The 15272-nt window shown below is 35.0% G+C and overlaps 1 protein-coding gene across 1 annotated transcript; it reads left to right on the top strand.

Annotated features, from left to right (window-relative positions):
* The first annotated feature begins 1676 nt into the window (after window positions 1-1676).
* On the top strand, window positions 1677-10564 carry LOC110449334 (nephronectin-like). Its single transcript, XM_021496117.1, has 5 exons — window positions 1677-1789; window positions 2488-2580; window positions 4696-4782; window positions 6503-6622; window positions 10215-10564. Exons 1-5 carry the CDS (start codon window positions 1690-1692, stop codon window positions 10478-10480), a joined length of 666 nt encoding a protein of 221 aa, XP_021351792.1. The 5' UTR covers window positions 1677-1689; the 3' UTR covers window positions 10481-10564.
* Window positions 10565-15272: the final 4708 nt, after the last annotated feature.

The following is a 15272-nucleotide window of genomic DNA, read 5'->3' as shown; positions in this document are numbered from 1 at the left end:
CTGCAGACAGTCAGCAAGGTTTAGTTAGTTATTCGTTATTAATTATTCAATAACGAGTGCGGAATTAGCTTAACCCTTAGTTCCTTATTCGTAAATCACGGATACGATGCTGACCAACTTTAAATATTTATAGGAAAGTTTCACAATTTGAAAATATGCAACATCTAAATACTTCTACGCAAACGTGAATTTCTCAGACAGTAACGCTCTGATGCCTAAACTAATGTAATAACAGTGTTTAGAGAAATTAAACACACAGTTCACGCTCTAGTTTTGTAGGTAAGTGAAGATCATCAAAAAAATATAAAACAATTTCACGCTTAAAGACTTTCTTAGCGTATACATAATATCATGAAATATAGTTTTATTCTTTTGAATTGTTGAAAAGACTGTGTTCATTTGATTTGCCACTTAAAAGCTTTTTTTAAAGCCCCAGGCATCTCACTGACATTTATGATCTGGAGAGTAAGAAGCATTACAAACGGTACAAATATGCCAAGGGAGACGACTCCGAAACGAAAACGAAATAGGAGAGAAAAGAACAATTAATAATAAAAATTGCTTCAAGGGGGCAGCACATGTCTCACTTTTGGCTTAAATATTGAACGTTTGCCAAGGTTTGGATAACAATGAGCTCTGTTCCCAAAGGTAGTTGTTAGTCCCTGATTAACGTCCAGCATTCGGGATAATGGCAACAACTGGTTCGTCTCTACTTGAAATGCCTGCAAATCCTTTTCGATGTCATCCATAGAAATTTTGAGCTTGCAACTGCCGACTGCACGAGGGACAGTTAATTTTCACTTACTCTAGCCTCTTCCCTTTGCTTTTCTACAGATAAATGCTGAGTTTAGATAACCGATAACAACAGACGGGGTTGCAGGGTGTCTCTAGGTCGAAAGCTGTACGATGTGAGTTTATCTAGAGCTGTTCATCAGGCACCAGAAGCACATGGCATATGAATGGTCGGGTGGCTCAGTGGGTAACGGACGTGCCTTTCACCAAGGCGGTCGGGTTTGAATCCCCGATCGGACGTGAATTAGTATAGGGTCAGCTGCCCGACCAGGTAAGTTTGCGCCGGGTACTCCGGTTTCCTCACACGTTCAGAACCGCACGCTAACATCCGGGGCCAACTAGAGTGATAAATACAAGCTGATATAACTTGTTTCATAATTGTTCTAAAATAAATATAGTTAATTATATTTTTTATATTTTAGCTTAACAAGCACTGATGGCGTATTACTTGGAGATCACGTTGTATTATTCAGGATGCTTGATCCCCTAAAATAAATGGTATACAAACTTATGACAATACGTAAAAAACCACTTGAACATAATACATACTGAGGTTGTGTATATAAAACATCGTTCGAAAGTTGTTTGTATAATTGTCCACGTAGCGCTGTTAATGTTGATTCACGTAGATAAGATACCTATGTAGAGTTCACTGTAGTTGTTTCCATGATTGTCGTCGAATCAGGTATACCGTAATTGACAAGTGACGATGTTCCATTAGGCATATATAATTATATCTCGTTTGTTAAGTAATAACAATCAATACAATTTTATACAAACCGAACACAAACAGCCGCAAGCTACTTTAATGTAATGCAGTAATGAAACTTGTTATTGTTAAATGTTACGCGTAAATGTGGGTATGGTTACGGAATACGTTTCCACCTACGCTGTTTTATGCTTACATTGTTTATCTACAGTGTACGACACCATAGCACTCAGATTAGAGCAAGCATGTGGAACCCAACAGTATGGCTGATACTAGCTACGGCTCTAAGTAAGTAATTAGCATATGTTATTTACTTCAAGTTTCGGGAAGAAATTCTCTACCGTAGTTTTCACTAAATTTCGGTAACTAGTCAGTCACTTTCTCACCTAATAACAATCATCCAGATAATTTCGATGACTCACTACAACTAGGTCAGTTATTAACTAAAATAGATCTCAATTATTTTTTAGTAAATAAATAATGTCAATTTCACCTTAACTTGGTAAATAGATAATTGATGTTTATCTCGTATAAACTTTGTAATTTGTGAACAAGCGTCTATCTCACTAAATCCTGAAGGTAGTTGATTTAAAAAAAAATTGATTGATTTGATTTAAACATATTTCAATTTATGTTTGAGAAATATAAAAGTATCAACTTAATAGTTCATTGTTTCTTTTTTCTCACATATCCAGTCTGATTTTGCTGCGGTTTTTTTCTTTCTGAATTTATCATCCGAACGAGCAATTCGTTCCGTGAAATGTTATGTTCAGTAACAATTACCCGGACCTTTATCACGCATGCTCAATAACAAAAGAATTCTTCCTTTCTCCCACCTATGACAACTCACAAGTCTGAGCTTTGTGCAGAGATAGAAACGGAGATATACCTACGTGTTCCTGTAGTACTAGTTAGAAAATGCTATGTTAATTTTCATATCAGTCTAATGTCTTGTCATCTTTATTATTTGTGTATATTTGTTGCAGTCAGTGTACCCGTGCCGGCAATATCAGCTTCAGCACGATCACATGTCAGACGACCAGTGTCGCCATCAACGACCACATTACCAACGACACAGTGTAAGAGTACAAAATAGTAGTCACGTGGACAACGGAAACAAGTAAACTCGTGTGATACGTCACAGTTCTCTCCTGTACGAAGATGTATATTTGTGGGTATATATGGAGTGTGATACGTCACAGTTCTCTCATGTGCGTAGAGGTATATTTGTGGGTATATATGCAGTGTGATACGTCACAGTTCTCTCCTGCACGTAGAGGTATATTTGTGGGTATAGATGGAGTGTGATACGTCACAGTTCTCTCTTGTACGTAGAAGTATATTTGTGGGTATATTTGGAGTGTGATACGTCACAGTTCTCTCCTGTACGGAGAGGTATATTTGTGGGTATATATGCAGTGTGATACGTCACAGTTCTCTCCTGTACGAAGAGGGATATTTGTGGGTATATATGGAGTGTGATCCGTCACAGTTCTCTCCTGTGCGTAGAGGTATATTTGTGGGTATATATGCAGTGTGATACGTCACAGTTCTCTCCTGTACGTAGAAGTATATTTGTGGGTATATTTGGAGTGTGATACGTCACAGTTCTCTCCTGTACGTAGAAGTATATTTGTGGGTATATTTGGAGTGTGATACGTCACAGTTCTCTCTTGTACGTAGAAGTATATTTGTGGGTATATATGGAGTGTGATACGTCACCGTTCTCTCCTGTGCGTAGAGGTATATTTGTGGGTATATATGGAGTGTGACAGAGAGGGAATAGGCATTATGTACGAATTAAGTTTGTTAATTAAATGTAATAAAACCAAAGGTAATTGTATACAACTGTGTCTGTTGTCCAAAGTGCCGTATGTTTCCAAAACATGATACGACAACATACTTGGTGAAGTCCGCGAGTGACGCTATCCTCGATACTCCAGGGGTTACGCTCACCAATATGTCATAGCTTATACCTTGTTGATAAGACTAGAAGACTATTTATATCCTTTGATTTACATCAAAAGATTATCGCGGTCGCGTAACGGTAAAAATTGACTGAATTTGAAGTCGGGTGTCGCCCTTTTGTAATTTTCAAAGGACAGATATCAGCCTAGCGATTTGTAGGTTTTTTTACCTGAGCCCAATCAAACAGCTGTCTTTGTGCTTTCACGCTTGTTATGACAAATCCAGGGGTGCAGAGATCGTAGGTAAGCGTAACCCATGCCGTATTGAGGATGGCGTGACGGATGAATGGAAGGATCCTTGACACTTTCTTCTTTTAAATTAGTATTATCTTCAATATACCACCTGACTAACCCAGATTTTAGATGTATTGCTCCAACTTCAATATAGATCTATCAAACATTTCATTTTCGTGATAATTCACAAGTTCATTTGTCCAACTGAATCAATTGTGGCTAACATCTGGGAAATGCCTATTACTTATTTTTCAGTGTCAATCTCATTGTATTCTTTCAATATTTAAGCAACTTAAATATTCCAATACAATTTGAAATTACTATTATGAAATCCTTAGTTTCGATGTGAACTGTGATATATTCAGACGTCTTTTTGTGCAAACCTATATTAGATTTAGCGAGTTTTTCATTTTAACTAGTTCATAATATATCAATTTGACTTGCTTCCATCTAAATAATTTGAAATTGTCTGTCTATGAGACAACTTGTGATTGATTGTTGGAAGGAATAGGCTTCAAAAACTGTAATAACTAGTGCTAAATCCTTGTGTACCAATATAGACAGTAAAATACGTATAAGAAAAAATAAAGTAAGTAAAGACACGTCTGGACTTGACGCTGGGTTTGGTTTAGTTTTATTTTGTTTAACGACCTACTAACAACTAAGGTCATTTAAGGAAGTGCACCCATGTGTGTTGTGTATGTGTGTTTGTGTGCAGGAGACAGGGTACGGTAGTGTATATACTTCCTTCTAATAGCGGGGATCTGATGCCGACCTTATAGTGCTATTTCACTGGAATACCATTCTGAAAGCACCAAGCACAGGATTCCGCCTGGTCACATTATATTGACAGGGAATAACATAAGGTTCTGTCGCTCTCAATACACGTATCGTCTCTTCACCCCCGGGATATGTCATGCACAATCTCAGCTCAGTTCTGATAACGGATAGTAATTACATATAACATTTGATTTCTCTATTGTTTGCCTTCAGATCCATGTGGCTGCGACAGGAACGCCGTCTGCATTCAGGACGTTTGTCGATGTAAATCGGGATTCGTTGGAAATGGCTATTTTTGCGGTCAGTATTTTCTCATTATCGTAATGGTAGGGTGATTTTTTAATGCGGTTACGGGCTATGAAATTACTGTTAGATGACTTTCGGAGATTCGACTCAATGACAGTAGTGTGAGCAGTAATCCTTAGTTACCATGATTACATTAAATCACTTCGGGAGCAAGAAACTCCGGTATGGCACATTGTATGGTAATGTAACGTGTGCAAACTGGAAGAAAAGTAGATCATGTCATCGCAAAAGTCGTGAAACCGGATCAGGTTACATGTGTTCATCCTCGATACTCCAGGGGTTACGCTCACTTCGCTCTCTGCACCCTTTTAATCATCCTCGATACTCCAGGGATGACTCTCGCTTTCGCTCTCTGCACCCCTGGAATATATCATGAAAAAATTGAAGGCTTTGTGTGTGCCACCTTGTGAATCAGACGAGAAGACTAGTTTTATCCTTTGATGTACATCACAAGAATCTAGTGGATTTGAAGTCGGGTGTCGTCCCTCTGTAAACTTCAAAGGACAGGTATCAGCCTAGCGATTGGTCAGGTATCTTTACCTAAGACCAATCAAATATCTTGATGCATGCCTTCGATTTTGCTATGACATATTACAGGGGTGCAAAGAGCGTAAATGAGCGCAACCCCTGAATATCGAGGATGATTGTTTGGCCTTCATAACATAAGAAAATGTATCTGTTATTATCTGCTATCCTGATTATAGTAATACTTTAAAAAACTTTCTTTACTGTTATATTAGCTACTTATTGTAATATTTATGACTGTTTATCATTATTAATGTGAAGAACGTCTTAATTATTGTCTCCGACTAACAAAATGTATGAATATACACTTTATTCGTCATGTTTACGTGACTGGCTACAAAATGTTTGGAGCAAAATGTTGTTTGTTCTGAACGGGGACCCCTGATTTGTATTTTTCTGAACATTTTTAATCCTTTTTTACTAAATGGATGCATTAATTCTTTTCTCTTACCATTCGGACATTGGTAAAGACACTTGTCACATGTATAAACATGGTTACGAAGTTATTGCAGAAAATTGTTAAATTTTCTTAGTTTGCCAATTTGACGGCTATATTTTTTATGTCATTAAGATAGTAATAACCTTACAATTTCGCTTAGGAATTGGAGTTGTCGGATCAGTTTACATAAACTTTGAAAAAAATGTCTAGTCCTCATCGTTTATAAAACAAAATGCCCCTAATATTGAATTGGTAAGAGGTACTACAATGCTATATAGCAGTGACCCTGGGTCAAAATATATTGTCCACACTTAATTGCAGTGAGTGTTATAGGTCGGTGTTGGAAATGTTCTACAACGCTTATATTCATATTCTGCAGAATCGGGGCTGGCTTCTTCCTTGTCTTATAATTAGCGGACATTGAAGAAATCAAGAATTGATCTGCTGTATCGCACTACTGTATCGTTAATGGCGACCTATTTGGGGACCCCTGCATACTTGGGGGTTCTCTGTCTTCTGCAAAGCGGACAGGGAAGATACCACAATTGACCTTCTACCCCTATCGCAACATTTCGGATTTTTAAATTTCCTGTCTTGTCTGTCTTGCTTCTTCCTTTTCTCTATTCTTTCTGTATCAGCTTTCTACTTCATGCGGTGTCACTCTAGGCACCATTCCTCGTATGACCCTGGCTGTTGCGAGGAGGTTAATTCCCAACAAACCAATACTAACTCATATTTGTGTAATTTCAGAGGTGAATGTATGCTTGACTGGAGATAACATGTGCGATAAGAATGCCGATTGTTATAAATCAATTGGTTCTTATAAATGCGTGTGCAAGACTGGCTTCGAGGGAGACGGATTCAAGTGTAGTAAGTATTAGATGGGATTTCTTTGTCCTTTGTTTAATGACATGCTAGATAGAAGATTCATGTAGCACGTTACAATTTCAAAATTCGAAAAAAATACTTCTAAAACAAACATACCAAAACATCAGAAACTGTTTTGTATTTAATCTGTTTTTAATGATATATAATTGTGTATTCTTTTTTATTAATATACGTTCGCCATGTTTGCATATTGATGAAGGCTCATGAGAACACCATCCTAGGTTCATTACGTGCGCTTTTTGGGACACCTCGTGGTTTATCATAGCTATAGGACACGGACGAAAAGCTTCGGGAGTTAAGTGGGAAATGTATGTGTCTGTATATAGAGTTCCTGACGTTTGCATTCGATGTGCATATTACCTTTATCATCGACGGCGGTTGTAGTTGATGTACAAGTAAAATAAAACGCATACCCTTTCGGAACCCCTGGACTTATTCTCCCTCTTCATTTTTAAGGGTTTCCACCTAAATCTTTTCTTTTTTCAATCGCCCTAGTTTTATCGATTTTTGGACCGAAAGGCGCTTTTATGAACAATTCGGTGTTCTCGTCTTCTTTTTTTATAGATATAATAGCCCTTTTGAGAAATGCCACCTATTAATTATTTTCAACATAACCTGATCCATAATAAATTTATTCCTTGCCAAAAAATATTATGTTTGTCTGTATGATAGAAATAGAAACAGGTTATTGCACCAGTTGTTGGGAAATATGTATTGCGTTTCATTCGGTGAGTCTTATTTATCTCGGCTTCGCACTTGCGAAATATGTTTTATTTCTGAAACAAACCTTCATATTTCTCTAACAATTTCTAGACCAATATATTGTTATATTTAAAAGTCAGTTTCTCGCTGAATAAACATCGTTTTCTCTTAAACAATCGATAAAACTTTGAAAACATAACCAATTTAATTCTTTAATACTGCAGTATGCAATCACGAAGTAGAGAAAAAGACAAAACACGCTGCGGGATAATGTTTTACTCTATTCAATCAATTCTCGAATCTCTCATAACGAGTCCAGTCAAACTGAAATTACTGCTTTAATATGATTTATCCATACACATTATGGGTTTTACCAAACTGATCACACCTCTCTGACAAACTAAACTTTGTTCGCTTGCTACTGTACAAACTTATATTAAGTGAGTTCCTTTGTGATTAGTGCATGACTAGTTACGACAGTTCAGCAGCAGTCGTTGTATATATCGCTAATAACACACAACTCCAAGGGATCTTGACATGGATTGATTTCGAAATAACCCGACAATCATAAACCCTACGTTTATGCATTCACGATACATTCTCGCTATCTTCTTTCTATATATACGCTGTAATTTTTGTTGAACTATTTTTTCGTCAATAATTACTTCATGTATTTACTATAAAAGATAATAGATCACAAGGAAACTGTTTACAATAATTTTGAAAATCCATAAGAATTCAGTTTCATTGACGCCATAAATATATCTTAATAAATTTAGCATAATTTGTTAAACATGTACAACACTTACATTAAGCAATACCGTTGTCCCCTTCAAAATACCTATCTTTTCTATATGAAGAAGGTTTCCAGACAATAACTATATCAGACAAGTTACAAGGTCCCGATCATAAACTATGTCTCGATCAATTGATTTATCTACACAAATAAATAACATGTATGGAACATTGCCCAATGGGATCACTTATAGATCTTTTCACTTTAGAAATACAAATCAGACCAAACAAAAAATGGCTACGTCTGAAAATTAAACTATTTCAAAATTGACCTACTTCAAACAAATTTCAGCTTTCTCCTAATTAAAAATATTACTTTATGCTGATCAATACCTAAACTAACATTTTTACTTACATTTAATTCTTCCCCGATGCCAGATTTCTCCAATACTGACCAAGTCCTGAACTCTAATCCGAACCACACATCTATACGCTTTTTGTCCTCATTGTCAAACTGACCAAAACACGTTAAAACTTTACTACGACAATGACCACGCTAACAATATACAAGACATGTGACCAACAAATAGGTTTACGACACATTACGTGACTCTTACACAAGATTCACTTTCATTCAAACTTTTAGATTCGCGCGCTTAAAACATCGCCAGAATGCGCGATACGGAAGGCTGATTCCGACGCAATCAGACACGTAAGAATCAAATGTAGAATATATATAAATAATCAACATTGCTTATTAATACAAATAATATCATATTATGACACTAAACAAATTACGATTGGTTAAAAACAATCAAGACGCTATTTGCGAATAGCTACGACAGTTATGAATTGTTTAAAAAATCAAGATGCCATGAGAATAGCTATAACAGTTATGATTGGTTAAAAATAAGCAAGATGTCATTTGTGAATAGCAACGACAGTTATGATTGGTTTAAAAAAAAGCAGGACGTCATTTGTGAATAGCAACGACAGTTATGATTGGATACAAATAAGCAAGACGTCATTTGTGAATAGCAACGACAGTTATGATTTGTTAAAAAATAGGCAAGACGTCATGTGTAAATAGCTACAATGTACAAGAGTTTCGATTTGTTTAAAAAAAGATAAGCGACATTTCATGGATGTCACCTTCGCTTCATCTTTCGATCAAAACGTTTACAATAAGATAAGGTCCGGGTTTGTTTCTAATAATCGGTGCAATATGTTAAAAAACGGAACTAGATATGAACTTACAGAATACATACATAATTGAAAATAAACACAAACACGCACACCCATTCGATGATTCAGTATTTCAAATATCATTATAAGGTAGTAATCTGCACAAAATCGTTTCCTTTTTGGTATTTTATCTTGTTTCCTTTTTCGTTTATTTATATTTTGTCGATTACTTTTTGTTTTTTGAAAGAAGTATCATACCAACAACAAACAGTTCGATATCTTATTTCAAACAATTTGCTATCAGTAATATGAATGTTAAAGTTGTTTTTAATTAAATATGCTATTTATACCGTAAGAGTATTTCTAAACTCTATCGAAGAGACAGAATGCATCATTGTTAGTTAATATTGGTGTTACATAATAGGAATATAAAGTGGAACCCATTTAGTCGCACACCATACACGGCCCAAGACATATTGTATATCTAAAGACCCGCAAATATGAGCTATGACGCTAAATAGTCTCAACTGTGCCTTAAACAAAGCCGTATATCGAAGTGGTTTGAATTTGAATTGCAAATACACAGTGCTTTTTTTCTCTAAAAAACACTGTAACTATGACTTATCGAACGGCCGTAAACTAGACCAGGGTCGCTTTTGTTTATCGCAATCCAAACAGTTGGACCAGTTGGACCATATTTGTTCGTTTAAGAAATAAGGTCGGACCTCGTAATCTGATGCTGCTTTCAGACAAGCCTTGACAAAACCTTGTCTGGCCACCAAAAGCATTTACAGGTCCGCCAAGATTTATATCCGAAACTGAGACATTTAAAAGCATACAAACCGGTTGCGCCTCATAAACGAACAGGTCCAACGTTTTAATCCAACTTCTTATGCTCATAAAACTTGTCAGTGAACGCCCTAATAAAAATTATCGCTTTCTGTTTTTACAGGGCTTTCTGCTTTGCCTCCAAATCCTCCAAATCCATTTCCCAACATACAACGCTCCTCTGATGTCTCAATGCGGGGAACAAGCTACCGATCGATTCAACACGAATTAATTCCCTTGCTCCGTCCAAAACCGCCACCGATCTCGACATTCCCAACATTACCAACGTCTTATAGTCCATCATGGTTCACGGATGGATCACCATCCTCGACCACAACAAAAAGACCAACCTCGACCACAACAAAAAGAGCACCCACAACCACGCCCTAACCAGTATAGTAGCAGTGTACAGTAGAGGGTTGTGGCCATGGGTGATATTTTTGTTAAATGGCTAACCCCTGTATAATGATATGTAAAAAAAATATAAAAATAAAACTGTACTAAAATTAATTACTAATAAGCATGATGAAGTGGGCTATGTGAGCTTCACATTTGTAAAAAAGAAAGAAGATTTCTTTGGTTCGAGAATAAAATTTTATAGAAAATCATATAGATCGATATTCAAATTATGAAATAATGTGTTTACAGCTATCACCCTGTATTACGAATAGCTCATTTCGATCGTTGAAACAGCAATACAACAGACAAAATTTAAACAAACGTAGCCTACAAAAAAGACAAACGGTTTTTTACAGACACATGGACATAAGTAGGCCGATTCAAAAGAAATTCTCTATCTTGGTTACTCCAGTTGGACCTTAAAACACGGCTTAACAGTGGTACCATTGTCATATATATGGTTTATGATTGATTTGTGACGTAATAAAGGAATGATAATTACGCCAGTATTATGGACTTTTGGTTTTACGAAAACTCTTCAATGTAGTAGCACTATTAACAGGTACTGCCATTATAGAAATGTTCGGTAGGGCACAATGAGTCCTATAAGGGCGCAACAGCTTGAGAATGCAATGTAATTCATTATTAGCATACTGTATCTATATACTAATGTTAAACGTGCAATCCTCTATACGTGTGTCACGTTTGATTCTTAATCATCACACATCAATATGGCAACAAAAATGATTGCTAAACAACGAAAACAAATGCAACAAGGTAAGATGTAAATCATAAATATAGCAACACTGACAAAAACTGAACCACTTTTTGTTGGGTTTTTTTTATTAGGAAAGGGACACTTTCACTTAAAACGTTTATGAACAATTGGTAAGACAAATCAACTGCCTTACAACCATACCAATAGCCAGTGAAGGCTTCATGAAGCATCTTACGTAGGCAGCCTGACGTTAGCCACACTGTTTTACATCCCATGCATTATCGGCTACATGAGGGGCCAGGAGAATGGTGAGGATCGTTACTGGTGGATCCATAAGTCTGGTTGTTCCACCATCCTACCATTACTCATACAGCTGTTGTCCTACTATCCAGACAGTGTTAAGGGGACGGATTGACACATTTTTCAGAATATTTGCTTGTCTCTCTCAATGGTGTACCAAATCTCACACTTAACAGAAAAATGCATTCGTTCTCTATCATTTCCTTGTAAGATTTGTGACATTCTGTTATGAAAAATATAATCCTTTATAAACAGATGTTGTTTTGAAAAAAAACTAGATGTTCACCAATTCGATCCTATATAACAGTTTGAAGGTGAAATCAAGGACATTGGAACGACGTCTTACTAACCTTCACGATAGGAATGGCGGTTTCACTTTTCCTATTAAAATCTTTCCCTTCCTTGACAGTAGCATGCCTGTTCTCCCACCTACATTCTTTACATGTTGCAGTTGATTCGGTATTCAAGGGTATCCTCCGATTATCACGTTTTCACGATTGCCGTGAAAGATGTCAAATGTGTAAAACGTTTTCGAGAGATGCAGGTTTATGAACACTATTTGTGACAAGTTTTACTGTCGCTATCATGATTCTATTTCATGGTCCGATCAGAAGGTCGATGCTTTTGATTGTGCTCATTGGAGTGCATTATCGTTTCGTTGTCATTGGCCAGGATCGCGCTTTGAGGACGTGACATTACTTGGCTTTCACCTAGATTTACAAATGGCGGGTATCGTCGATAAAGCAGAAGACGCTTGCCCTTCCGGAACCTTTCTCTTGTACCTTTTTCGAATTTCGAGTTGCAATTTTATTAACATTTCAACACAAAAAAAATCACTTGATACGTATTTCAAGATGTAATTTGACATAACAAGGAGGTTGAAACTTCTATTGGAATATCACTCTCCAACGTAGGCTTTGAACTTGTTGAACGAACACTTCCTGGTACGTTTTACATGCCCATTTGTTTTGTCAATAACTGTTGTAGTAATAAATTGTACATTCTAACGTTTTTAAGGTTATAAAGAGTTTCAAAGACAACGATTCCCATTTTTTATGTTTCAATACATGTTTAGGGATTGCTTGGATATGCATTTCACCAAGGTAGCCAGGGTTCGATTCCCCGATCGAACGGGAAAAGGTTTTGGGCCACACACTCGACCAGATGCGTTTTCTCTCACATTAAGACCCCATGCACGATTCCATCCGGGCCATCAAGAGTGATTAATATAAGTAAGAAACCCAGTTTTACAAATGTTTATATTTATTTTTTCACCGACGATACTATTGATTTAGCAGTATGAATATTAATATTACTGTAATACTGCAAACACATTTCATAATAACATTAGTACTGATAACTGATTTACCGCTATCACGCTTCTATAGTACAACTTCCTCATTTACTTATAATACTAACATGATATTACATACACATTTTCTTATTACAATACTCAAATACTCCGAATAGGTTTTCTAATAACACTTCAATAATACTATTTTCACATTTACTTAAAACACTTATAACACATTTACTAATAACAATACTATGGTAGCAGAGTACAGTAGAAATGGCTTGACCCTAGAAATAAAGGGCAGGTCTCGGATAAACATTGATAGCGAATTTATCCTGCACAACACACCTACATATATATATTTATAAACTACATTTTGAATCCGGATTTTTTAGAAGAATGATTTTTTTTTTTCAAAAAGTGATTTCCCCAGATTTGGGACTATTGAAAACCATGGTTACCACATCCAAAAACACCAAAATATGCAAAAAAAAATGATTTTTAACCCAAAATTTGACCCCCGCAAGTAGATTTTTTTTCTTAAAACCTGTCTGAAATTAAATATCGCCTACTCGGTAACAGAAATACTCACGTTCTAGCATAGGTCATTCCGGTGGATTTTTCACAACATTTATACATGTGCCAAGTACAAAAATAGACTACATGAAAAGCTAGCTTTTGTTGTGTAGACACAGATTTATAAATGCCCAAAACTGTAGTCTCAAACCAAATTCGATTTTTTTTTGAAAATTATGAAGCCCACATAGTCCACTTCATCATGAATATGGCAATTTTAGTGCTGATTTATTTTTGATACATGTTGTACAGGGGTTATTCATTGTATAAAAATATCACCCATGGTCACCGTACGCTACTGTACACTGCTACCTATAATACTACTAACACATTTACTTATTACACTACAATAATACCTCTCACAAATTACTTATAACAATACTAAAATACTACTAACACATTTACTTATAACACTACAATACTAATTATCACGCATTTACGAATAACACTACAATAATACTACTGACACGTTAACTAATAAAACTACTATAATACTGCTAACACACTTACTAATAATACTACTATTATACTACTGATACATTTACTCATAACACTACCATAATACTACTGACACATTTACGAATAACACAACAATAATACTACTAACAGATTTACTTATAACACTACTATAATACTTCTAACACATTAACGAATAACACTACAATAATACTACTGACACGTTTACTAATAACACTACTATAATACTACTAACACACTTACTTATAACACTACAATAATACGTCTAACACATTAACGAATACCACTACAATAATACTACTGACACGTTTACTAATAAAACTACTATAATGCTATTAACACATTTACAACACTACTATAATGCTACTAACACATTTACTAATAAAACTACTATATTACTACTAACACATTTCCTTATAACAGTACTATAATGCTTCTAACACATTTATTAATAACACTACAATAATGCTACTAACACATTTATCAATAACACTACTATAATACTACTAACATATTTCCTTATAACACTACTATAATACGTCTATCACATTAACGAATACCACTACAATAATACTACTGACACGTTTACTAATAAAACTACTATAATACTATTAACACATTTCCAACACTACTATAATGCTACTAACACATTTACTAATAAAACTACTATATTACTACTAACACATTTCCTTATAACAGTACTATAATGCTTCTAACACATTTATTAATAACACTACAATAATGCTACTAACACATTTATTAATAACACTACAATAATGCTACTAACACATTTATTAATAACACTACAATAATGCTACTAACACATTTATTAATAACACTACAATAATGCTACTAACACATTTATTAATAACACTACAATAATGCTACTAACACATTTATTAATAACACTACAATAATGCTACTAACACATTTATTAATAACACTACAATAATGCTACTAACACATTTATTAATAACACTACTATAATGCTACTAACACATTTATTAATAACACTACAATAATGCTACTAACACATTTATTAATAACACTACAATAATGCTACTAACACATTTATTAATAACACTACTATAATACTACTAACACATTTACAACACTACAATAATGCTACTAACACATTTATTAATAACACTACTATAATACTACTAACACATTTCCTTATAACACTACTATAATACGTCTATCACATTAACGAATACCACTACAATAATACTACTGACACGTTTACTAATAAAACTACTATAATACTATTAACACATTTACAACACTACTATAATGCTACTAACACATTTACTAATAAAACTACTATATTACTATTAACACATTTCCTTATAACACTACTATAATGCTACTAACACATTTATTAATAACACTACTATAATACTACTAACACATTTACT

This window comes from Mizuhopecten yessoensis, unplaced genomic scaffold (genome assembly GCF_002113885.1).
Source record: "Mizuhopecten yessoensis strain PY_sf001 unplaced genomic scaffold, ASM211388v2 scaffold4583, whole genome shotgun sequence".
Taxonomy (NCBI): Eukaryota; Metazoa; Mollusca; class Bivalvia; order Pectinida; family Pectinidae; genus Mizuhopecten; species Mizuhopecten yessoensis.
The sequence above is the reverse complement of the archived record's forward strand: the minus strand, read 5'-3'. Positions and strand labels throughout refer to the sequence as shown.

What these genes read in the sequence shown, in the direction of transcription:
- LOC110449334 (XM_021496117.1), top strand. Translation starts at nt 1,690, where the DNA reads ATGCTTACATTGTTTATCTACAGTGTACGACACCATAGCACTCAGATT. An exon ending in CACATTACCAACGACACAGT is followed by an intron (nt 2,581 to 4,695) that starts GTAAGAGTACAA and finishes GTTTGCCTTCAG; the next exon opens with ATCCATGTGGCTGCGACAGG. An exon ending in GGGAGACGGATTCAAGTGTA is followed by an intron (nt 6,623 to 10,214) that starts GTAAGTATTAGA and finishes CTGTTTTTACAG; the next exon opens with GGCTTTCTGCTTTGCCTCCA.